Source organism: Lepisma saccharinum, chromosome 1, assembly GCF_977018435.1.
Source record: "Lepisma saccharinum chromosome 1, izLepSacc3.1, whole genome shotgun sequence".
Taxonomy (NCBI): domain Eukaryota; kingdom Metazoa; phylum Arthropoda; class Insecta; order Zygentoma; family Lepismatidae; genus Lepisma; species Lepisma saccharinum.
This window is the reverse complement of record NC_139229.1, coordinates 11,412,170-11,438,616: the sequence shown is the minus strand read 5'-3', so window position 1 is coordinate 11,438,616 and position 26,447 is coordinate 11,412,170. Positions and strand designations below refer to the sequence as shown.

Below are 26,447 nucleotides of genomic sequence, written 5' to 3'. Positions count from 1 at the left end.
GAACTGCGCCAAGTTCAGTTGACTACAAAATGCTGTTGTTGACGCGTCAATCAACTGCCCTATACTACGAACGATGCACGCTGACAGGAGTTTTCAACGCATGTTTGGCTACACGGAACTGTGGGGCGATACGCTCATTACGCCATCTCTTGTCCAGGCGCACAAATTAATTCCTAGACCAAATATAACACCCAACACAACATTCCACGTCAGCTACAGTAGCAATTTTCTACGTGTTCTTTTATTATTTCAGAGTGCGTACAAACAGTTTTTACTAACAAAAAGTGGCATCTGTTTGCGGGCATTTCTAAAAAGAAGAATAAACCATTTTTTTTGCTGTCCATTGTTGTCTATTTCACTCAGAAGGGCATATTTGGATACTTTTTTTTAGTACCTAATCCGAGAAAATGAAAAATCTGTTGATGTCAACAAATTTTTAGGTGCTTTTTGTCTGCATATTTTGAGAGTTTGTAGTGCCTGTCGACCCTCATCCTGGTTATAAGCCCTTATCCTACCTTACTTTCCTAATGTTGGAAATGTAACAAATTACTATGAAATATTTTGATAGCATGCAGTGAAAAATTCATTTTTGAGAATTCCTTAATATTTGTTTTTTTAAGCGCAGGGACCTATTTCTAAAATAAAATAACTAGTAAATTATTGGGTGGGCTTGAGCCCCACAGGCCTATGTAAATTGGTGCCACTCTATATGGATCAACATTTTTATAATTATTTATGCAAATATTTGCAATGCGTAATAAAAAGGTTGATCTGATTTTGATAATGTATGTACTTTACAATAGTTTCTTTTCTTCTATAACATTAGGTAACATGTGTGTCAGTTCTGATTTTATGGGATTATTAAAAATAAATCTTTTATTCTTCTAGTGATATCCAAGAAGAACCATCATCTTTGTCAGTAGTTTCTTCCTAAATCCTTCAGCAACTGTTTTGTGCAAATAAATGAAGATTGCAATGTTCTCTTGGCAGAACAAATGGATCATAAAAAGTTAACTGAAAATCATGAACCTGACTTGTTAAGTGTGTCACAAAGTATTAAATTCGTATCCTGTACCGAGAAGGGTGCCATCAAATTGGAAGCAGGTACTATCGCTGAATCAGTTGTAGGCAATGAATTTTTTATGCACGAAAACAGTGATAAGGAAACAAAAGTATTTGATGCCGTTAACCAGGACACAAAAGACTTTGACCTTATCCATTCTGTTTCTACATCCAATGAAAGTTGTGTCGAAGTTGGGGATCGTCAGCGGGAACAAGCTACAGTGTCTTGTAAACAAGAGATAGAAGTAGGAAATGATACCATCAATATTCTGCCAGATAGTGACTGTAAAGTAGATCCAGACGATGGTGTTTATAATTATTCTTATGCATCAGCCCAAACAAAAGACCGTTCAACTCCCGTTGGATCTTACCAGAATGAAGTGAAACCTTTGGAGCATTTCAGCAATGGAAGTTATAGTCCAACAAATGAGACAATGATTCCATCTCCGAGGTAATACACCAATATATTTTAAATGACTATTGTTACTTTTATTCTAATTTGGAAATTTAGCGAATGTGACTGTTTGCAGCTGGTCAGAAATTACCATATTTTTGTTCGGGGAATTGAAAGTGTAAGCATGTTTAATGATTTTTCGAAAGTTTTATAAAGTATTAGCAAGTGCTTTAGAATACTGAAAATTGATTCATAGCAAGAAGATTGCTTCATTGAGCTTATTTAACTTTGCTTTTCTAATTGTGAAGATGAGGATGGGTGATGATATGATAAAATTGATATAGGGACAGTCACAAATAACACCCAGGTCAGGATTTGAACCTAGGACCTGTGGCTTCCTAGTGCAATGTGCTAACCACTCTACTACAGAGGTTGGCAATTCACAAGAAGGAGCAGTTTTTCGTCTACAGTTGTCTCACACAGTTCCGGTGGATTTTCATTCAAGGCTGGAAGGGGCTTTGGAACTTGAGACTAGATATTCCATGATCAGATGTTGGAAGCATTTAGGGACATTCTTTTATAATGCAGGAGGCCTTAGAAAGAGCTTTTCGTGGCTAACAGCAGACGTCGCTCGCACACTGTTGCCGATACTCTCGTGTCGTCTGTTCCTCAACCGAACAAACAGGCCGAGATAGCAAGAGGCAGAGAGAGGTCACTCACCCTTCCAGAAGGGAGCAGCGAGCTAGCTGTGGCAACCAGACTCGCTCATTCTCCGACCTGATTGGTTCTTGCAGACATACCCCCATATTGTCGCCTGCTGCAAGCCCGCGAAGCGGTCTTTTTAAGACTTCATGGAGTATAGTGCAAAGACCTCTAAACCTGACCCACTTTACACAACAATGAAAGCATTTACGGCTGTAATACCCCATCGCATAACATAGTGCCAGCGCAGTCTGTATCCAAAACAACAGTAAACAAATGGCTGCTAACAAACAGATACACACGTAGGAGTGTTCACAAGTGGGGAAAAAGCAGTAGTAAATAGTTAATTGAACAAAACCGTCTACTCTGAAAGTTATTTGAGCTATTTTTCTACATAGGCACCCATGACATTGAGGCACTTCCCATACCTGTAGTTTCTCTCTCTCTCTCCCTCCCTCCCTCCTTCATAACCTTGTCACACAATTCTGTTGCCAGTCCATTCTGTTTGCAGGAGCTCCATTTCATTACCATAAACCTCCGTGATTTATCGATGAATTTCAGGTCAAGATTTTCTAGTGTGCAAAAAACGAATGATGGCTCACAATGTTGTCTATTGACTGCCAACAAAAATACGTGCACAACCATCATCACAATGCTATTTGTACGAAAGCTCATACCGGGCGACCTTGGATGCCCTGCATATCCTTCTGCCAGTGGACTGGTTTTTCCAGACTTATAACATGCATGCCTAACACTATTATTAAAAAAAAAATTCTAGGGGATGGGGAATGCTAGGGTAAGAGGACAACCCAAAATATGAAATTATATACAGTGGAACCTCAATTTTATATTTTCAACAAACTAAACTGAAAAAAAAAAAACAACTTAAAATGCAGGAAAATGTAAAATCTACGAAAATTTTATAACATTTTGCTATGGTGTGACCGTCAAGATTGAATTTATAATGTGGGTTCCACTGTAATTGGTTAGAAATTTCATGGCAAACAAATATTGGGAGATTATATACAGGGTGTATCATAAGTAATAGCGCAAACTGACATAGTTGAAAGTACACGATAATAGAAGCAAAAAGGTCTCAGTAAACATGGGTCTGCAAATGAGCAGTTTGAGATAATTGTGAATGTGTGGTTACAAGCCACCACTGACTTCATTGTTTGTAAACGTCATCCTAGTTGGTAAAATGTACTCTTCGTTGCTGTAAGGTTCCATTTTCACTACACAGTACAGCACATTCGGTTTAGCCTGAGCTCTGGCATGCGCGAAGCGGGACTGCCTCTTTCACCCAGGGAGCTTAATCAATGGGGGAATCCTCTGTCATTCTTTTCCTTGAATTATCACCTTCTCAAACTGTCACTTTAAAAAAGAAACTAAATGCATTAAGGTGGTTAGCAACTCTGCTGTCACTGGAACTCTCACATCGTGGCGCTGATAGCAGGCTTCTGCGCAGCTGGAGGTCAGAGCTCAAGCTAAACCGAAGGGCTTGTACAGCACAACTGACGTGACTCCCACAGTACGATTAGACTGTGTACTTGATTGTATCCATCCTGTTTGATTACAACGCCACCTCTTGGAAATGTTCTGTTTTGTAAACAAAGAGCAAACCTCTGTGCAAGAAGTAAAGCACTCGGTGTTTACAAAATGCAATCAGTGATGGCTTCTAACCACACATTCACACACATTATTACCAACTAGGACAACGTTTACAAACAATGAAGTCAGTGGCGGCTTGTAACCACACATTCGCAATTATCTCGAAAATGGCTTGTTTGCAGACCCATGGTTACTGAGACTTCTTTGCTTCTATGAACGTGTACTTTCAACTGTGACAGTTTGCGCTATTACTTATGATACACCCTGTGGATAAAAAATCTGGTCAGTGTTGATGTTATTTCAATTGTGACATCAATCAAAGTTTTAGTAGGTGGCCACAATTAAAGCTGCCCCACTTGGCTGCCCTCTGAAACCCGTTTGAAGTAACGGATTGCGCTGAAACTTGGTATAGATGCTATGGAGACCATGGGGAAGTGAATGCTTATGAAAAAAAATATTCAAATTTTCACCACCAGGTTGAAATGTGGCGCTGAAGTAAACCACCCAGTAATTTGAGTTTATGTCGGAGTAGCAGCATTCAATACATGCCATGTTAATGTGAATGACCCTTTGGAAGTGTAAGGCTTTTTTTATTTTTTTTTTGTCGTCGTCGTCAGCATTTGCTTTTCTGTGGTCTTCATAGCCTCAAGGTTCAGCGAAATCTGATACTTCAAACGGACTACTGAGCACTCTGAGTAGGGCAACTTTAATTATGGCCACCCAATGTAGTAGTAGTTGATAATATTGATAGTAGCATATGAAAAATATCTGCTGTAATTTCCTACTAAAGAACTTAATTTTTGCAACTTCCAGCACGGCTGTCAAATTGAGAATACCAGATCTGCTGAAACGCACTTTGAGAGACGGATTGAACATGAGGAAAGCAATTCCACTCGAAATTCTCCTACCATGTCCAAACTGCGACAAGTGCTTTGGTGGGAGAGAGAAACTGAAGGAACATTTAAAAACCCATGCTAAAAAGAAGCCGTATGCTTGTCAACACTGCGATCGGAAATTTAGGAATAGAGGCCAACTTTCCCAGCACTCTAAAGTTCATAGTAAGGAGAAACCTTATTTGTGTGAAACGTGTGGAAGGAGTTTCGTGTGGATGACAGCTTATACGAAGCATGTGAAATCGCATACAGGGATGAAACCCTTTTCATGTGATAATTGCAAGAAGTGTTTTGCCGATAAGATGACACTCGTTAAGCACCTTCGTGTGCATACCGGGGAGAAACCATATTGGTGCACGGAATGCGGGAACAGGTTTTCTCAGAGACAAAACCTCGTTGCTCATGTCCTAACCCATAAGGGTGGAAAACGCTTTGGATGCGATGTCTGCGGTAAGACATACTCTCGTAAGTCAGGCCTTGCTGCGCATGCCAAGATCCACAGCAAAGGTAAAACTTTGGCATGTACTTACTGCGAGAAAGCATTTTTCACCAAACGTGATCTATCGGTTCATATAAATGTTCACACAGGCAAAAAACCATATGTGTGTCAAGTGTGTGCAAAAGCATTTTCTCAGAGACCGAATTTGATTACGCATTCCCGAGTTCATCTTGACGTAAGGCCGTTCTCATGCGACGAGTGCGGAAACAGTTTCAAGATCAGGAGCCACATGCTTAGGCATAAGTTAATACACCAAGGTATTACGCGAAGCAAGAAATTGCCAAAATAAGCATACATTTTATGAGGTATAGCAAAATCAGTATAGTACTTGAACTCCTACCTGATTCTGTGCAGTGTATTGAAAAAGTAACAAAATATGAGCTCCTACAAGTTCCAGAATGGCTGCCTATTCAATGGTCAGTTGTAAATATAGGTTGTCTTGTTCAAAATTACCTTAATTTACTTCTTATACCTGTCTTACCATAAATACTGTCACAAAGTTTTAAGTAAATTGACACAAAATGCTGAGAGATATTGTAATATCCTAATAACATTACTGAAATGGATGGATGACAAATCAAAATCACAAATCATTATTCCAAAATGGCCACGCTTAGCACGCACACATTCCGTAAGTCTTTGTGGCCACGCATCAATTGAATTATGCAACACATCGACTGGAAAATGAGCAACTGCCTTCAGAAGAGACCGCTTTAAACTTTCAATATTGGGATGTCTCTGCTTGCAAGCCATCTCCTGAAGCTTGGACCACAATTTGTAGTCCAAAGGGTATAGGTCCGGACTTGCAGAAGGCCAATCCGAAGTGGGAATTAAGTCTGGTACATTTGCCTCCAGCCACTGCTGTGTTGTTCGGGCCTTATGTGCAGGGGCTGAATCCTGCTGGAAGCTCCAGTTCTGACCATGGAAGAGAGTGTTGTTGACATTCTTGACTAGTCTCTTTGGCTGATGTTTTTACACCTTTTTCACAGAAATGGAGCATGCTCTCATAGCCAATGTTCCAGACTTCATTTCCACTTCAGATTGGCCTTCTGCAAGTCCGGACCTAAACCCTTTTGACTACAAATTGTGGTCCAGGCTTCAGGAGATGGCTTGTAAGACGAGACATCCCAATATTGAAAGTTTAAAGCGGTCGGTCTCTTCTGACGGCAGTTGCTCATTTTCCAGTCGATGTGTTGAGTAATTCAATTGATGCGTGGCCACAAAGACTTACGGAATGTGTGCGTGCTAAGGGCGGCCATTATGAATATTGATTTATAATTTTGATTTGTCATGCATCCATTTCAGTAATGTTATTAGGATATTATAAATATTTCTCAGCATTTTGTGTCAATTTACTTAAAACTTTGTGACAGTATTTATGGTAAGACTAGGTATAAACATTTCTTTGTATTGAAGTTATTTTACATCACTTTTCTACCTCCTGGGTTAATTACAACAATGAGAATGACTGATGAACTGTTGGGTGATGGAACAAACACAGTGATACATCCATTCATTAACCAGGGGCCTGTGGCTTTGTATATTATACTGACCACTCAGCCAGAGAGGTCTTATTTGCCTATCAAAGGCACTGACCACAATTCATCAAAAGAAAAATTCTGGCACCAAGTCACAAATAAGTGAATAAAAATACATATTTTGCAAGGAACTCAATATTAATATAAATTTGCTATTTTGTCACCACTATGTGTGTGGAGTTTGCAAAACAAATCAGCAAGTGAGAGCAATTTACCCAATCTGTTAATAAAAAAAGTGATGCAGCATGTCACTTTCAGTGTTGTCTTTTATGTACCCTTCACGGAAGTATTGATTAGCGCATTGATGCCATCATCTCAGACATTCTGCAGAGTACATGGAAAATGCACATTGAGACGTAATGAATTGTGAATAAATCTAACAAGTTGATATTACCTGCAGTTTATACTCCAGGTCTTTAGTTTTCCAGTAGCAACAAATTTAAATTTAAATTTGGACAGGACATCCTGTATTATTCTTTTTATGTGCATACATGTGTGTGTGTGTAAGTTTATTTATATGGAATGCATGAAAGGTCATGGAATTGATTGATTGCAAAAAATAAACTTCCTGATGATGGAACACGAGAAACCATTATTAATCATAATTCTCAATGTTAGTGATATTTTCGCGAGAGATACCTCTACTATTGATTGTGCAGAATGAATATCTTACCTTTTTAATAATAATAAATGTAGTTACTTCTGTGATGAAGCCCATGGAGTATTGGAATGATATTTCTGAGTATTCTTTCATCCATTCCATCTAATTTTCATTCATCGTCAATATTTCCCTAAAGAGTTACAAAAGAAAAATTAAATAACCAAATACAAATAATAAATGTACAAATTTTAACCCTTTCCGGACAGGCAACGGGCTCCCGTCGCTCCCTATAAAATTCCATTGTGAATTTTCTGCAAGGATTCCACTTATTGATGATTTGAATCCCGAGTAGTAGTTTTATGCTTATTTTTCATTAAATATTTCTGTATTATGCATTGAAAACATGTTTTCAGTAACTTTTAATACAATGTTTATTTTTTTAATTTAAAAAAATTGACAAAAAAACGTGAGAAAATGTAACATATTATATATCTGTGGAAAGACGACGTGTTGTAGATTTCAGGAAAAAAAATGTTAAATAATAACATACTTTGCAACATATTTTCTATGCTTTTTTGTAAAACTTGTCCTGGGAAAACTCGGTATCTTCAAACTTGTCCAGAGAAGGTTAAAAATTATTACCTCAAGATTTGGCATATTTTTGCAGCAATAACAATAATTCAGTCTCCCACCTCCATTGCTATACGAGTCCACAATTTTCACAGAAATGTAAAATATTGTTATTGAAACAAAGGAACCACCAAGATGATACATGCAAGTGAAAAACATTTTATAGTATGTACATAATAATTAATTTATTTACTAAATTTGTATGTGCATCATTGTCCACCATCCTACATTAGGAAACACATGTGGCATTCACAATACTTCTATTTCTGTAGATGAACAGAAGTTATCTTGCTCACAGTATCTAAGGAAATACATCTGCATGTACATGCCGTAACAGGACACTCTGAATGATCCCTGAAATATTACAATAAAACAATTAATGAAGAACCTTTTTTATTAAATTAAACAAGGGTGATACCAATTCAATTCAATTTTCCTTTATTGAAGGGTGAAGTTCACCCTGCAGCTGTTCTGCCACTTAACCCAAATATAAAATCTGCATTAGTTGTAATACATTTTTTGAGCCTGTTACTATAGAGGATGCATTCTAATATCTTCCCGAAAATCGAAGTATTTTCCATCTGAACACACACTGGGTGTGTTATTGTGGATAGCCAACCTTTGTACAGAATAGTATACAGTGATCTAGTGGTCAGTTCTACTGCTTTAGCGATTCGCTGGTCTCTTCAAACAATTTTATTGCTTTACAACATGGAAGCGTATTGGAAGGCTCATGTTCCAATGTTGGCACTAGTTGTAAACAGCTTATCACTTAGAAGCAGTGATTGCATAAATAAACCGGTATGAAATGTTGGCCAAAACTGATAAAATACTAACACAAAATTTATTGCTATTCCAGGGCTGGGCTGATACAAATTTCAACCAACAGTCTTTCCGATTTTCACCAATACTGATGCCTGTACTTGCTGAAAACCATAACAATTCAAAACAGTTCACAATACAGTGTAACCCCGATTTTAGGTTCCCAAATTTTACCTTTTCCTGCATTATACATTCAAACTTCATGTCCCAACACAGCAAAATGTTATAAAATTTCCCCGATTTGACATTTTCCCGCATTCTTTTTCAGCTTGGTCCCCTGAAAGACATAAAATCGAGGTTCCACTGCATTTATAAATTTCAAAATATATAAAGAGAGAGAGAAAGAGAAATTGTAGAGAAAGAAAATCATGTTTTCCACTGGAACAGTATCATATCAATCTACCAGAGTTTTCATTTAAAATATTCATAACACTGATAAACAATGAAATACTCCTTTAAATAAAACTAAGTGATCTTTATGTATTCAGATGTGCTGATAACGAATATCGCATCCGTTTTCCTGTATCACTTAAGTTTTTTGCAGAATACCCAAATTTTATAGTTTTATGGTTTCAGGTCTCCTCACCCTGCTCTGCTTCCGGCTTAACGATTGGTTCCTAGCAAATGGATAAGAACTTTTCAGCGACCTTGGGTTTATGACTGGCACTTAATATATAGTGGAGGAAACATCTGGCAATAGAGAAATTTCCTGTTTCTCTGTTAAAATTTGTTCTTTTGTGGGTTAGTTGAGTCTTAACTTCCTTTCCGATAACTTCGCAAGTAGCTGTATTTCATGTTTGTGTATGTTCGTGAAATTGTGAATGTAATATTGTATAGTGAAGTGAAGTGTAAGTTGTATTTTAACAAAATGATAAGAGCATTCACAATTGTTTTTTTAAAGAAATATATTAAGTCAATTAATGAGTTCGCCATGTCACGCAAATGTGTGAATAACCCGAACTTGTTTTGTTATGTTTGCGGGGAATTTACTCCGAAGTCACAGAGAAATACTATCACTCCTATAGTGAAAAAAGAATATGAGTTGTATTTTGGAAGTAAAGTAGACGAGGGAAAAAGCTGGGCACCAGGTAAAATTTGTTGTAATTGTTCGAGAACTTTACATGGTTGGCTTAATGGCACTCGCAAATCAATGCCCTTCGGATACCCTGTAATATGGACAGAACAGAAACTTTATACTACGGATTGTTACTTCTGTTAAACAAACATAGTGGATATAGTTCTAAATCAAAACATTCTATATTTTATCCTGATGTTCCTTCAGCCAAGAAACCTACAAGTCATGATTTTATACCAATTCCTAAGCCTCCTAAAGAATGGACAGTGGATGAAACAGAACCAAGCAGTTCTTCTCCAGATGATGAACCCGGACTCTCATATTCAAACACCGATCCAAATTTTCCTGATCCAAATATACCTCACTTTATTTCCCAATCCGAACTAAATGATCTAGTCAGAGACCTCAACCTTTCTAAAATTCAAGCGGAATTATTAGGTTCTCGTCTCAGAGGGTGGAATTTATTACAAGATGGTATTAAGGTGTCATATCGGAAACGCCAACAATCACGGACACATTTTTTTTTCTGTTAGTAATGAGTTAACTTACTGCAATGATGTAGAAGGCCTTCCGCAAGAACTTGGAAGGAGTCACAACCCAAACGAGTGGAGACTATATTTAGATTCATCTAAGAATAGTTTAAAAGTAGTATTGTTGCATAATGGGAATATATACCCATCAGTACCCCTTGCCTATTCTTCCACCATGAAGGAAACATATGAAAGTATGGATACAATATTAAAAGTGATAAATTATGAAAAATATGGTTGGCAGATATGCGGAGACCTCAAAATGATTGGTATACTGTTAGGCATGCAATCTGGGTTTACAAAATGTTGTTGCTTTCTTTGCGAATGGGACAGCTGGGCAGAAGATAAACATTACAACATTGTGGATTGGCCCATACGAAAAAACTTGAGTCCTAGAGAGAAGAGTGTTAGGAATCACCCTCTACTTGAGAAAGACCAGATTTTGTTACCACAAAATATATAAAGTATATGCATATATAAAGTTAGGGCTGATGAAAAATTTTGTTAAGGCTTTGGATAAACACTGTGAGGGTTTTGGGTACTTGAGAAAAACATTTCCTAAACTCAGTGATAGTAAGTTAAAAGAAGGCATATTTATTGGGCTGCAAATCCGTGAGATCATTCATGATGACAACTTTGTGGAATTGCTAACAGAAAAAGAGAAATGCGCATGGTTAGCTTTCAGACAAGTATGCTGTAATTTTCTTGAAAATGTGAAAGCTGACAACTACAAGGAACTTGTTAAGAACTTGCTGAAGTGTTATCAGCGCATGGGGTGCAATATGTCCTTGAAAATTCAACTTTTTACATTCACATTTGGACTTTTTCCCCCTTAACTTGGGCGCGGTTAGTGAGGAATGCGGCGAGAGATTTCACCAGGATATTTCTGTCATGGAAAAACGATATGCAGGAAAATCGATACAGACCATATTAGCAGACTATAGTTGGAACCTCAAGGGAGAGGTTTCTGGTGGCAGTTACAAACGGCAGAGTTTAAGAAAGAAATTTTGAAAATGCAAGTAAAAATGTGTTTTTTTCCTCTTTTTTTTGCATGAAATTTCTTCATTGAACAGTCAAAATCGGTCCTATATATTTTTTTTTAATTTTTTTATATTTCATAGTTATTCACTTCAATATTTAAATCTTATTTCATGAGCAAACAAACAAAAATAATTTCAAATTTCGATGTATTATTACAAAGGGAATTAATTTTTTTATTAAAAACAAAAAATGAAAATCCAGGGAAAACGATAGGTGATACAGCATTTTTACTTTCAGATTTGGATTCAGCAGGGTCGAATTATAAATAATCACCTATTTTCGTTCAAAGGAGCAAAAAAAAGTTTGAATTTGTTCATCAGTGTAATTACACACAAGATAATAATTTAATCTGAGGATGGACCAATATGAAATTTTGGGAGATACAGATTTTAAAGTACTAATATAAAATTTACCCACAACCGATACTCTACTGATCAAATATAAAATTCCGAATGATTCTTGATGGTTCATTGACCTCCGTAATAAATGCATTTTACCACATGAACCAAGCCTTTGAAATGCAAAAGCTGCATATTTAGGCATTTACCTTTTAATAGAGTGCAGAATGGACACTATAACATTTATATACATCAAAAATTATAACAAAATGGCACAATATTGCACTAAATTGTAAGATATTTATAGACATAATGGATTGGTATTGGTAATTTTATCAATAAACTGATACACCGATATGCCTATTGACTTATACCTATAAGAGTACCATTAATCTGTCCCATTCCTAATATAATTACAAAATCAATTTCTCCCCACAATTTAATGCAAAAAATAATGAAAATTATGCATTGTGCATAATATCCAGGATATTTAGGCTCTTCAACAGTGTCAGGTGGCATATTTGGGGACTCCATGAGATAACTGGACTCCCAGAAAAAGTGTCAGCTGGTGTTGCAGATTAAATTCCAACTGTTGCTCTCAGATAGAAAAAAAAAGAGCTCCCCTTTGCTTTGCGTATGGGGGGGGGGGTGGAGTTAGGGTCCCACACTCTTGATCACAGCCAAAGGTGGGAGTGATGTGATCAGCACCATGCCCCTGGCCACCTTTACCCTCAGTTTCTCCTCCAGGTACCCACTTTATACGACACTGGGCAGGTGCCAGAGCTTGAACAGGTGGAAAAAAAATCCCGGTTCTCCTCACTGGGGATCGAACCCAGGTCTTTTGCATGGTAGTCAGATACCCTAATGACTGAGCTACTGCGGTACCTGTAAATCTTACAAATAAACCAAAGCAGCCGAGTTGATATAAATATACTACCGACTAATCTGCCCCATCCAAAAGGGAGCTTTTGAGATACAAGCGACAAGCACCATGTGTCACTTGTCAGCGAACCTTCAGTAACGAATGCAACACTTAGAGCCAAAATGACATAAGCTGCATGTGTTGCTTACATGTTGCTTGGGCTGGGCCGTTTTCTCAATGGTGTGCAATGTGTCACCTCGGTCTTGTTCATGCATGGGTGGTGAATGATTGCTTGTGGACTGAAGGAACCCTTTTCGCTTGTCATTTCAGTTGAACCCCTGCTGTTGTTTGTTGCTTCACTCTGAAATCTCTCAAACATAAACTACAGTATCTTTTTTTGTACTTTTCTTTTAACAAGTTTGATCACGAACTAAAGTTATCATGTTGCTCAAAACCGTAACATCCCACTGCAACACTTGAGTCACATGTGCATGCAATGACCAGTTGCAAACTGATGGCACAACGTACTTACTTTTCACCTTACATGCGTGCACACAAAGTCAATTCTAGCTAGCTATGAATGACATGACCATACCACAAACTAATTTGAAAACAACACTTTTATCCCAGGAGTTTTTTTTTAATGCTACTTGGACAGTCATGGATGCTTCTGGAAATTCAATGGAATCATTACACCCCAGATCGTCTGTGACTATACATATCATTAATAAATTTGGTTTGGCTTGATCAGTAGTTTACCAATGAAAATAGAGGGGATAAGACAGCTCAATTGTCTTGAGGAGCACCGTACATAAGTTTCTACTAGTTAAGCACCCAGGCAACAGATGCCATCAAATTTCCCTCAGTGATTGAATAAGAGGGTCGTGCACGTTTTGGAGTGAAACACAAATAACAAATGATGATACATCATATGTTCTTTGTGTTTTAACACCAAAATGTTCCAGATGCCCTCGTATATGCCTAATACACCTACATCTGCTGATTATCCTGAGATTTTGGCCCAAGGTCACCCACCATTGTGAAGAAATTGGGCGAGCTACAAATGAGTAGCGCAACCCAGTCATGGAAACCTGCAACGACGACTGAGGGTTCGTCACCCTGTAACTGGTTGATCTCTCTGGGAGTGAGGCTGGCAGTCCGTACATAGGCACTGGCCCTAACAGGCTCTTACACCAGGGGTTCATTAAACACTCAGGATATTATACCAAACTCAGGTCTCGCAGGGAAAGGAGCATACTCATAGTCAAGGAGTATTTACCTAAACCACTGTGTCATATGTGACGCATGGCCTCCATGCCTACAGGTCTGACACCATGTGAACCATGTCGAGAACTCTGACAACTTATTCTCCTTGCTTGCATCACTTTTGTCTTCCGCAGCCACCCTGTTGTTCTGAAAGCCTGAAGGAGTTCCCATGTGTAGGAGACAAATGGCACATCGAGGCAAAGGTTTCCTACAGTTTGGGCATGATGACATCTGAAAAGTTTCAAACGAAAATCTACATTGTACAATTTCTTGACACTGCAATGTGCTCACATATATGAGAATTGCCACAGATTTTAATCTCAAATTTTCATCAACTTTCTTTGTATCTTGAGATTATTTCAAATAGAGAAAGTTTTTATTCTTATTATTTGCCACATTAATTTGTTGACTTGGAAGTGTACTTAGATATTTTTTGTACAACAGAAACAAAGATCGTGTAACTTGAAATCGGCATCTTTGTAATTTGAGATAGGCTCCAACAGCATATTTTATGAATCACGACCACAAATTTTCAACCTAGCAACACAGCATGTTCCCAACCTGGGCTTGTAAAATCTGGTGTAAATGGCCCTTCACAATTTTTTCACGTTAATTTTGGAACAGTGAAAAATATGAGTTGTTAATTAAGCAAATACTAACCTTAAGTTTATTTGAAATGGCTCCAAAGCGTGCACAAGGCCCTCTTGTTCTGCTCAGGCCTTGCATGTATGCAGATATACTTTTCCCACAGTAATTGCACGACACAAACACCTGCTGTGGTGGTTTCTCACCTTGGTTGCATGCATTGAAGCTTACGTCGAATTGTGCTCTTTGGTTCCACAATCTCCATGTGTCCAGTAACATTCTATAGCTGCAAGGAACACATGTTTCAATTACTTAACACCTTCCCTTACTTATGCTTAATTACTTAGAGAGAATTCACACCGAAGTGACAGGTCACATGTGTGTCGCTTGGGAACGAGCAAATCAGCAACAATGCTTTCCACCGCAGCAGCATGAGGCCACACACAAGCCTGCATTCAATTGGTGAAATCATCAAGTGGCAAGTGCCGCCTGCTGCTTCGGTGTGAATTCTCCCTTATACACCCACACACAGTGTTTGGAAAGTTACTTTTTAAAAGTAACCGAGTTATAGTTACTTGCTTCAAAAAGCTACTGGGTCAATCCATATGAAGTCATACAACTTGGTTGCTTGACCATTTTTAAAAAAGTTTATATTTTGTGTGGTGTGAGCCTCATATTTTGACAGTTCAGAACCACTGTTATTTTATTTTTACTATCACCGATTTGAAGATGGCGGGCATTTTTTTATCATGGCGTGCGTCATTTTATCCATTCGTAAGCATCAGCGCCAACTTTTTTTTCTCAGCTCTGGTAAGTCCTACGACAATGAGACAAAATCTGTAATATTAAGCACATTACAGGCTACAATTATATTTCTGTGTAATTTTCTAAATATTATTCCTTCATAATAAATTTTAAGGTTAAAATTGTGTATTTTAATCGCTCAAAATGACATTTTCGGACATTTTTTTGGGGGGGGAAGGCAGTTTGTTTGACACTTGAATTTTTTTGTGGAAGTACCTGTGTACCAATAGTGTGTGTCAAAATTATTTGAAGCTTGAGACTTTAATCTTTTATTTTCTACAGGGTCATAAACATGTACTTTTTGTTAAAAAATTCCAAGTTCAGGGTTAAATATCTCTGGTGAGCAGTTGTTTAAAAATCTGAAATTTGTACACAATACAGTACTTTATGATAAGTAACTTCAGTAAAAATTTTGAGTTCGAGATTCAATCGGTTTAAGAGATACAAAACTCGTGAAAAATTCAATATTTTGCATTAAATATGGCATGCCTAATTTAATTTCTTATTAACATTTTGTGTTAAAATTCTGCAAATTGTAATTTGGAATGTCAATCAACAACATTACAATCCTGAAATGGATCTACAATAAAGTATATATACGAGGGCATGCTGAAAAGTAAAGCTTCCTACGTTTTTATTTTCTTTGTTACCTTGTAAACGCATTTTGGATTTTGAGCAACCATACATTGCACTTATAAGACTTTCCCGCTTCTCCATTGAAGGTTTCAAACTTCTATTGTCAGGGGGTGCCGAACTATTGCGAGGAAAATGGCAGCATGTAACCATGCAATGTTGGTGAAGCGCCTGAAGTAGCGTGCAGTGATCGAGTTTCTAACCACAGAAAATGTGCTACAAATTGACATTCATCTGAGACTGAATACATATTATGGGGATGAATGTGTAGACAGACATCAGCACTTTGCGATCTTGAGTTTATCATGATCTTAAAGAAAACCCCAGCTGAAGAAATCTCAGCTATGTGAGAGAATGGAGTGAAAGGCCACGAACTGCAACTGATGGAGGTCATCGGAATCGTGTTCAGCTTGGGTTTTCTTTGCGAACATGAACAGACCAAGATCGCACAGTACTGATGTCTACACATTCATCCCCATAATATGTATTCAGTCTCAGATGAATGTCAATTTGTAGCACATTTTCTGTGGTTAGAAACTCGATCACTGCACGCTACTTCAGGTGCTTCACCAACATTGCATGGTTACATGCTGCCATTTTCCTCGCAATAGTTCGGCACCCCCTGGCAATAGAAGTTTGAAACCTTCAATGGAGAAGCGGGAAAGTCTTATAAGTGCAATGTATGGTTGCTCAAAATGCGTTTACAAGGTAACAAAGAAAATAAAAACGTAGGAAGCTTTACTTTTCAGCATGCCCTCGTATATATACTTTATTGTAGATCCATTTCAGGATTGTAATGTTGTTGATTGACATTCCAAATTACAATTTGCAGAATTTTAACACAAAATGTTAATAAGAAATTAAATTAGGCATGCCATATTTAATGCAAAATATTGAATTTTTCACGAGTTTTGTATCTCTTAAACCGATTGAATCTCGAACTCAAAATTTTTACTGAAGTTACTTATCATAAAGTACTGTATTGTGTACAAATTTCAGATTTTTAAACAACTGCTCACCAGAGATATTTAACCCTGAACTTGGAATTTTTTAACAAAAAGTACATGTTTATAACCCTGTAGAAAATAAAAGGATTAAAGTCTCAAGCTTCAAATAATTTTGACACACACTATTGGTACATAGGTACTTGCACAAAAAAATTCAAGTGTCAAGCAAACTGCCTTCCCCCCCAAAAAAATGTCCGAAAATGTCATTTTGAGCGATTAAAATACACAATTTTAACCTTAAAATTTATTATGAAGGAATAATATTTAGAAAATTACACAGAAATATAATTGTAGCCTGTAATGTGCTTAACATTACAGATTTTGTCTCATTGTCGTAGGACTTGCCAGAGCTGAGAAAAAAAAGTTGGTGCTGATGCTTACGAATGGAGAAAATGACGCGTGCCATGATAAAAAAATGTCCGCCATCTTCAAATCGGTGATAGTAAAAATAAAATAACAGTGGTTCTGAACTGTCAACATACGAGGCTCACACCACACAAAAAATAAACTTTTTTAAAAATGGTCAAGCAACTAGGTTGTATGACTTCATATGGATTGACCCTACTCAGAGTTACTGATACTTGAAAAGTACATGTAAGTTTACTTTTACAATTACTTTCTGCTGGGAATTTTCTTGCACAAATTATTATACACAATCAAAGATCATTCATTGAAGAGCTCGGGTGTAAAACATGGTAAGTGACATTTTGGTCATTTTTAAGTTACAAAGTAAAATGTGTCATCCTTCAATTTTTGAGTGAAATTGCCATCATACAATTTGCATTGGACTCAGTGAAGCCTTCTGAAATTGGTAAACACAGCACGAAAACAATTTATCTACAGTATAGCTTCTAATAACTTTTTTTCTTAATGAACTCAGAAATGACCAAAATGCCACTTACCAAGTTTTACACCTGATCCCTTCAATTGTAATAAAATAAATACATGAAGACTTACATGTTTTCTCTTGTACATAATAGAAGAATGAGTTACGTGGATGTTCTAAATTTACCATGCAATGAAGCCGAGCTTCCTTGCCTTAGGTGATTCCACGAAAATAATTTCACTTTGGCATCCACAGAAAACACATAGTTGGCAACATGTGTCCCTCACATTGCAAATTTTCAAGTTAACGAGTTATCGTAAAGTAACTGTTGATAGCATTACTTCGATTGCAAGAAAAAGTAACTGTTACAGTTACAGCAATTTACTTAAAAAGTTAGCTAGGTATGGCTAAAAATACCTAAAAAAAATGTTGGATGAACCGTGCATTGTTTTGCTTTAGACTAAAAAGGCCCATGTTGCTTGTCGCTTTCGTCTGAAAACCCCATGTTGCTTGTTGCCTGTCGTTTGTCGCTTCAGTCTGAAAGCTCCCTAAAGGTATCAGTTTTATGTCCCTAAAAGATGCCCCTTCCCCCTCCCCAACCCATGACTGACTTGGACATTCCAATGAGTGCAAGGCCTTGTACTCATGACTAAATATTTCCCTACCTTTCTAGCCACTGCTGAACCCTTGGGTCCTTAATCAGCTCAGTAGAAAATGCTGTTATGGCAAGGACACTGACACTCTGCACGTCGCTTGTGTAGTCCAAGTACTTCTGCAGAAGATCAATTCCTTCCTTACTGCTGCCTACAAGAAGAAATGCATGATCGTTAGAGACACATATTTTTGGTAAATAAAATAGCAAAATTTCGGTACAAAAACAGTCAATTTTGGATTCAAAAGCGGTAAATAAAATAAAATTTTGGTGTCATAGGTACCCCTTGATTACAAACAAAATAAACATAACCCTTCCAATAGCACATTTATGTATTACCAGAGTATTAAATTTATTCCTGTATAAAGGGGTCCATTCTTGCTTCTCAAATATTTACAGCAGAATTATTAAATTTTCCGTGAATTGCCTAACTTGCAGGATGATTCAAACTTCAGAAAGTGTCGCATCGGTGAATAAACTCAAAATTTCGTGTTTAAGAGTCTATTTCGCATTTTGCATAATTTCGTGACAAAACAGGGTAGGAAAATGCACCTCACACCTTTCAAAAACATTAAAAATTAACATTACAATGTGTTATTTCATATTTCGTGTTTTCATCAAAAACAAAATATGCATGCCCCTAGTGATGGTATTTTGTTTGATAATAATTGAAACATGTTTACAAATATGAAAAAAATAACTTTTTCTGAGCTATGTATTCACTGTTCTTCAGGTATTTATTTTTCAGGGAAATATTTTGATACTTCTAAAGTGACTTAACCCTGCTGGTCAGAAACATGGACCGCCAGAAATTTTTGTAGGGGTAGTCGGTCCTTTGATAAAACAATAGTACTAGAGAAAATAAGATAATTATTATTGTTTTAAAATAATAACTATTATAAACTAATAAAAACAAAATTTTATTATGAATTACTATTATTATTATTATTGCTATATCATTTCAGAGACAATTTTACTTGATTCACCTCATGATTGATTATCCAGCACAACTGCCTTTTATTAACACGTTCGCTGCTGATGCCACCGATCGGCGTGATCATGTTGTCTTGTGATACGCAGGTGATGCATTTCGGCACTTTGTTTGCAGTCGTGCAGAGTTATTTTTCGCAGGAAACCACTGCGCCAATTTTGCCACTGCCTTTGTGAGACTGTGCATAGCAGCAGAGGTTACTTTGTTTCTCAACTCTTTTATCCATTCATAAGTGCTGCAACTTCATTCTTCAATATGAGTGATAAAACTTACATTACAACTTACCATTCGCAACTGTGTGAACTGCCCTGATAAACCTGGACCTGTGTCGGCAATTGCATTCCAATTTTTTTTGTGGGGGGGGGGGGGGGCAAGGTACCAAAACTGGGTAGGGACAAGGACAATTTACTTTCTCCTTTGGTATAAGTTTTAGCATAATGCGAGACAAAAAGTGAGGGGGAGGGGACTGAACAATGCCAGTTGGCCAAATCAAGTTATGTGATTTTTCGGGCACACTGCTCACCCTTGAACCACTGTCTACTCCAGACACATTTTATACAACTTTCAAGAAATATGATGATGTTCTGTAGAATCAATGCTTCATAAAAATATAACATCATATCTTTCAGTACACATGCACAAATGTTGCATGAAATATTTGGGAACAACTTGATAAGAACTTTACCTGTTAATAACATTCCAGATAAATTGCCTTCTTCTGTTAATTTTGCAGTGAGTTTCTCCAAGTAGTCAACCAACTTGTTATCGGACAGGAAAGTGCAAGCAAAAGCTACTCTGTCATCAACAGCCATTCCCTCCTCACTCTGAAATAAAAAGGAAATAGTTAATGTGGGTTTTCCATTATGCATAAAGAGTACTGTATTCAGTTCCACATTTTCGCAGGCTTTTCTGCCACTTTCGGATAATCGTGAAGTTCAGGATGAAAGGTGATGCAATTAAATTGGTGAAAGAACAATAACAAAGGCGATGCAATTAAATTGGTGAAAGAACAATAACAAAGGCGATGCAATTAAATTGGTGAAAGAACAATAACAAAGGCAATGCAATTAAATTGGTGAAAGAACAATAACAAAGGCAATGCAATTAAATTGGTGAAAGAACAATAACAAAGGCGATGCAATTAAATTGGTGAAAGAACAATAACAAAGGTGATGCAATTAAATTGGTGAAAGAACAATAACAAACACATGAATACATGAGCATCACAAAGGCTTATACTGGCTGGGAGTCAAGACACCAGACCCTCGTTAGCCTGCAAAATGTAGTCCAGGGTGTACTACTTGGAAGTGAAATTGACATCTGGATGCCTTCACAAAGGGTCACATCACCCCTATTGTTCTAAACAACGTAAAGATAAAATACATCACCTGCTTATGAATTTATTATACAGCTTGTCCAAAAGTGAAAACTTTATGGGATCCCCCAGTCTCTTTCCATCTTTTCAATTGATTGATTGGTTTGGTTCATTTAACTTTGCTTTTCTGCCACTTTTTGCTTATCATGGAGATGAGGATGAATGACTGATTGATTGATTTGTTGTTTTAAGTGCACTTTATGTGCAGCAAGGCTAATCGAGACTGGACCTACAGTTTAAAGTGGGATCCGAACCACTGTGGAATGTTCCTCCACCAGGTATCGAACCCGGGACCCCTTGATTACAAGGTGACGACATTACCACTATGTCATTGGGGAGAGTCTGAGGATAAGTGATGATATGATGAAATTGATGAAGGGACACTCATGCCCAAGCTGGGATTCGAATCTGGGACCCCTGGCATTGTAGCATGCTGTGAAAGTTGGCCTCATCTTTTCAATAATTCATCAAAATGTTAAGACCAAAATTCATAGCAATTTTATGTACCAACGCTGTACCAATAAGAGATGATAAAAAAACAAACAAACACTATACCCAAATTTCATTGGGTTGCCTTCATAAAGTTACATACAAATTTCTAATAAAAAAAAGGTTTAACTCAGTTATATGCTTATGTATAGCAAGTCATACTTACTAGAACATTTTCATAATTATCTTCATCTGCTGTAAGGAATGCAAACATTGCCCTGAGATAAGGATCACTCAGTTGAGTTCTGGATGTCAAGCACATTTCCCTCCATATACTGTTCTTGTCATCAGAGAAACCTAAGAAAAAGAAAAATAATGGTCAATTTATTAAATCAAAAGAGATGCAGACTAATAATTACAGATGAAGAACAATCCCAATAATAAAAAAAACAAAACATTAAGGGTAGTACATATCAGCGGCGTGCATTCTGGATACGCAAAGTACGCAATGCGTACCCACAACACAATAAGAAAATAATAAATATTTTATTTGCCTTCCCTGAACATGAAAATTATCGTTCCGAACTTCCACTGCAAGAAATTCAGATTTCCGCACGAACACGCTACGGACTGCCTTGTGTCGTCTGCACCATCTGGCCTTCCTGGACGCAGTCCCGAACGATCCCGATGTGCCTTCGGCGAACCACCCGATCCCATGGTGACCCGATCCGCGTTTCTGCCGATTTCCACGAGCAAACGCAGCCGCTTCTCTTGAGTACCCTAGAAATTCGGAAGGCAGCCCCATTGGCTCAGATCAGCCCCGACCATATGTTTGGGTCTGCCCGCTCTCGCCTCATCCTGCGTTTCCCTGTTCAAAGCACAGAGGTCTGGGAAGCCAGGGTACCAAGGATTTGGGCAGCGTTTGCAGTGTTGGCAGTAGTCAACATATATTTCTTTCTGGAATGTTTAGCTTACTCACATTTAGCAGTCACGCGTAGATAGATAGATCACTGTGCTCGATTGCAATAAAAAAAAAGATTGCTAAGAGGAGGGCAAGGATATTTTGTGGTAGAATATTCGCGTAAACTATAAGATGTAAAATATTTATGCGAGGTTAAAATTACACTAGCAAGGTTTTTGCGTTAGGGAAACGAGGATAGCAGAATGGACTGACCGACTGAGTATTAACTTTTGCGCGTGAACCCCTTTTTGGCGGCGTCATTGTCTCAGGGGGAAATTATGTGAACAATTTGCAAATTTACACATTACTCAGAGTATGAGAGTATCTGTTTATCCCATTCCAGAGATCAACATTTTATTTAAGTTCATTTGCATTTCAGCCTATAAGTTGATGAGGATGGGTGTTGAGTTGACTATTGACCCGACAATATGAATGAATAGAAAAACGAAAAACATAAGTAAACACAATGCTACTATGGGATTCGATAATGAGCCACTCCCCTCCCCCCTCCAAGACATTTAAAAATGTAATGTATATGGATGGTATATTGTGCCCAACATTTCTCTTTTAGCTCTTGAACTGTGCTGGGATGAATACCATTGTATGCTGACGCATTTTTCTCGTGAGCGTTATTATCATTTTTCTACAAAATATTTCATAGACCGGCAACTCCGAGCCATTCATCCACAAGAACGTGCTGTTTTCGGGGCGACAGACACTTGTTTGTTACCGTGGGAGGTTGACTTTTACTTTCTTCTGTGGTGTGAAATTTGCAGCAAGTGTTTCGTTTATATTATTTGCTTGTTTCTCGGTTTAGTGAATGGGGAGGGGGGGGATTCGAGAGTTATTGATGACATTCTGGAGATGGGATTTTCGGCATAATAATAATAAAAGTGCAAACGATCCGAAATGGTAGGTGTGTGTGTGTGTTCCTGATTTTCAGGACTTGTTTCAAGCAGGAGTTATGAATGATGGTAAGCAGTATGTTACACATTTTCAGAAAAAAGAATTTAAAAAAATAGAACTATACAATTGACTGGCAGTAGAAAAAGCGGAAACTTTATTTGTTGGCCTTGTTCGTTGGTTTCCTCTGAGAAAGGTGTGTCAAATAGTAGAGGATACGGAGGATACTGACATTTATCAAATTTATCACATGCTATACGAAAGCACGAAAAATCATTATGTCAGTTCGTTCGCGTTCAATGTTAATTGCGCTGCATGTAGGAATTAATCGAAGTCAATTGGTGGACTGTACGTAGCTACATCAGAATTTACGTATTTGCGAATATAAATATAAAAGATCATACATATATCTTACCTCGTTACATTTGGATCTCTCTGGTAGCGTTTAAGATTATATCAGAGATTCCTTAGTTTTCTCGTTAATGCTTCAATAATTGACATCCTATTTTATTAAATAAATAAATAAATAAATAAATTTCTGCTCCCCTTAATCTTCAGGACATGACCCTCGTAAAAAAAATAATTAAAATATGGTGTGATTCTTTATTCTCAAGCAACAACTTTTGTGCGGGATGAATCAAGGTCTTACAAAAGGGTGCAAGGAGTGATAAATGCTGCTATGCCGTTCCAAAAAGTTATTCCTGTTATTTGAAAATTATGCAAGGATGATAAATTTTCGATTACAAAATTTCGAAAAAAGTAATTTTCTGTATAACACGATGGACTGGGGGGGGGGGGGTCTGACCCCTCCCTTCAGTGCGACCATGTTGCGTACCCTGGTCTAAATGTCACCGCACGCCACTGGTACATATGTATGTGTGAAAACTAAATACAGGGTGTCCCACATTCAATTTCTTTATGTTGTTTTTAATAGATAACTATTGCATCTAGAAATAGATATTTAAGAAAGGAATAGCAAGCAAAAGCATTTCACTACCTTTACTGAAAAAAAAATAGTGAACTTCAACATACAGTATTTTCTTTTCTTCCAACCTGTAAGACTTCCTGTAGAGAACTTTTGCTTGAAACTGAAATTGTTCATGCCACAATAGGAACACATGCCAAAGCGTACAGATTTACTTTCTATAAATGTGATGAATTACTCTAATGTTGATAGAGGTCCTGGATATTAATTTTTTGTTTTATTTTGACAGGACCACGAAATGCAATTTTTATATTTGACAATCTTATAAAGTGTTTAGGTGTACTTTCTTGTGTCATGAAATGATGCAACTTTAACTCTTTAAACTTGAAATTTGGAGTTTATTTACAAAAATCAAAATCCATACTTAATCAGTACTTTTATCAGTATCAGTTAGTTAACAAATCAATTCACATAATTCCATGTTATGGATGAACTGATGTGACATTTACTGATGCCATTAACTAATTCGTTTTATTTTATGATAGATGCGGTAAACACGGTTTAAAATTACTTACGTGAAATTTTGAAATTTCGTATTTCCGCATTGCACAATTTAATGGTTAAATCCTATTAATTTCGAAGACCCTCTGTCTTCATTCACTAAGGATACGGCATCTGAAGTGGATATGGTACCGCATCACTGCTTGTTCCCGAGCAGCGGTAGTTGCCATTTCTCCCATTCGGCAGCGCTGGCATGTGTATCCTGGTTTGCGTCGTCTGCTGTTTTTTTTGCTTCCTGTTGTCGGGTGGTGCTGCCAGGTGGTGTTGGGGGGGGGGGGGGGGCTGGGCCATGCTGCTCGATGTGGTGCAGTTCCTGTTTCCAGCATGGCTGGAGGGGGTCGAGTATGCGCACCGCATCTTTTCTTTGGTTTATATTTTACTTCACTTTCCTGCCACTTTTTGCTAATTGTGAAGATGGGGATGAGTGATGACATGATGAAATTGATGAATAGACATTCACAAACATCCATGCCCAGACCGGGATTCGAACCCGGGACCTCTGGCATCTTAGCGTGATGTGCTAACCACTCTGCCACAGGGGCCAGCAGGCTCAATAAGATATTAACTGGAATACATACATTTACCAACATCTATTGGAAAGTTTTCATAATATAATAAGAATAAATCTTGATACTTGGTACACATACCTGATAATGCCATTGCAACAATATTAAGATTGGAGTCCCTTTTTATATTGTCATGCAGAATGGAGCCTCTGTTAAGTATTTCTATTGCCTTCCTTATTTTCAAATTAAATACGGCAATTGCTGCTGCTTTGGCATATTTTTCATATTCAACAAGTTTATCTAGGAAGTTGTAAAGTGCGGAGCCATCCTTGTCGAATTTCCATCCACAAAGCTGAAGTGCTCTCTCTCTCTCCTCGCACCTGGAATAATTAATGTTAATTAAAGCACAGCTTACACCTTGTGCCAAGAATATTAAGAATACATATTTGTTTATAATAACTTTATTAACAAACACAACAGGAAAATAATTGTACTTGAACCCATGGCATCATTAGCAGGGGGTCAAGGGGGACACATCCCCTCCAACAAGGAGAAGAAAGAAAAAATATAACATGAATCTGTATGAAACAGATAAAAGTTCTGAGAGTATGTGCATTAAATTGTGCAAATTCTAAATTAAAATATGATAAATCATTACAGCTGACTAACCTGTACACTCTGATAGCTGATGCATGCCCTGGAAGAAGATCTGGCCACACAACACATGCAACTTCAGACCTGAGGCTTACACCATTGTGGTTGGCAACATCCAGTCGAAGAACAGATCTGCAATCATTGAGCTAATTATTTTATCCATAAAAATGAAAAGTTTTAAAGTTACAACAAATACATATAAACTTTCTAACCTTCTCACCCACAAAAATACAGAGTGCCTACACATTTTAACTGTGAATAAAACAGAAAATAATGTAGATACAAAGGCACTTGTAGTTTCTTTCTGTGTTTCTAGGTCATGAACGTGTTCATGGATGGTTTGCAGTTCTGTAGTTGAAGCAAATACCGCCTCCACAAGGGAGAGCTCAAACTGTGTGCTGGATTATTGAAACACCATCAGTGACTCAAACTCAGAGAAACTTCAGAACACATTAACAGAAAGATCCTCCTCCTAGAAACAGTAACATAGCTTGGAAAAGGGAGTTGTTAGAAACATGAAGTGTGCTAAGTTAAGAAGAGTCCCAGATGTCTCAGCACAAGCCATGATCATGATGAGCATGTCCACGAAGATTTTATTCCCCCTGAGGGTATGTGAAAGACATTGTTTATATATGCGAGTGAGACACATTGATAAACTTAAAGCCAGAATAAGAAAGAGCTATAGCCACTGTGGATGTTGGAAATCTCACTCAAACCTGGAAAGAAATAAACTTTCACCTTGATATTCTCCGTGCGGCAAATGGAGCACAT

General features: G+C 37.5%; 2 protein-coding genes across 3 annotated transcripts in view; one reads left to right on the top strand and one right to left on the bottom strand.

Moving 5' to 3' along the window:
* Window positions 1-902: 902 nt before the first annotated feature.
* On the top strand, window positions 903-5,618 carry LOC145984275 (uncharacterized). The gene is made up of 2 exons (XM_083117950.1): window positions 903-1,513; window positions 4,583-5,618. Exons 1-2 carry the CDS (start codon window positions 996-998, stop codon window positions 5,448-5,450), a joined length of 1,386 nt encoding a protein of 461 aa, XP_082974076.1. The 5' UTR covers window positions 903-995; the 3' UTR covers window positions 5,451-5,618.
* A 2,487-nt stretch (window positions 5,619-8,105) lies between these two features.
* Window positions 8,106-26,447, bottom strand: part of mio (GATOR complex protein mio) — a 35,515-nt gene continuing 17,173 nt past the window's right edge. For both annotated transcript variants that reach the window (XM_083129186.1, XM_083129189.1), the window contains exons 9-16: window positions 25,692-25,808; window positions 25,164-25,402; window positions 21,393-21,523; window positions 20,048-20,186; window positions 18,385-18,523; window positions 14,525-14,735; window positions 13,878-14,095; window positions 8,106-8,284 (exon numbers count right to left, since the gene is read on the bottom strand). In XM_083129186.1, the coding sequence (XP_082985312.1) occupies window positions 8,191-8,284; window positions 13,878-14,095; window positions 14,525-14,735; window positions 18,385-18,523; window positions 20,048-20,186; window positions 21,393-21,523; window positions 25,164-25,402; window positions 25,692-25,808 (1,288 nt within the window). In that variant the 3' untranslated portion in view covers window positions 8,106-8,190. The remainder of the gene's footprint in view (window positions 8,285-13,877; window positions 14,096-14,524; window positions 14,736-18,384; window positions 18,524-20,047; window positions 20,187-21,392; window positions 21,524-25,163; window positions 25,403-25,691; window positions 25,809-26,447) is intronic.

What these genes read in the sequence shown, in the direction of transcription:
- LOC145984275 (XM_083117950.1), top strand. Translation starts at nt 996, where the DNA reads ATGGATCATAAAAAGTTAACTGAAAATCATGAACCTGACTTGTTAAGT. An exon ending in ACAATGATTCCATCTCCGAG is followed by an intron (nt 1,514 to 4,582) that starts GTAATACACCAA and finishes TGCAACTTCCAG; the next exon opens with CACGGCTGTCAAATTGAGAA.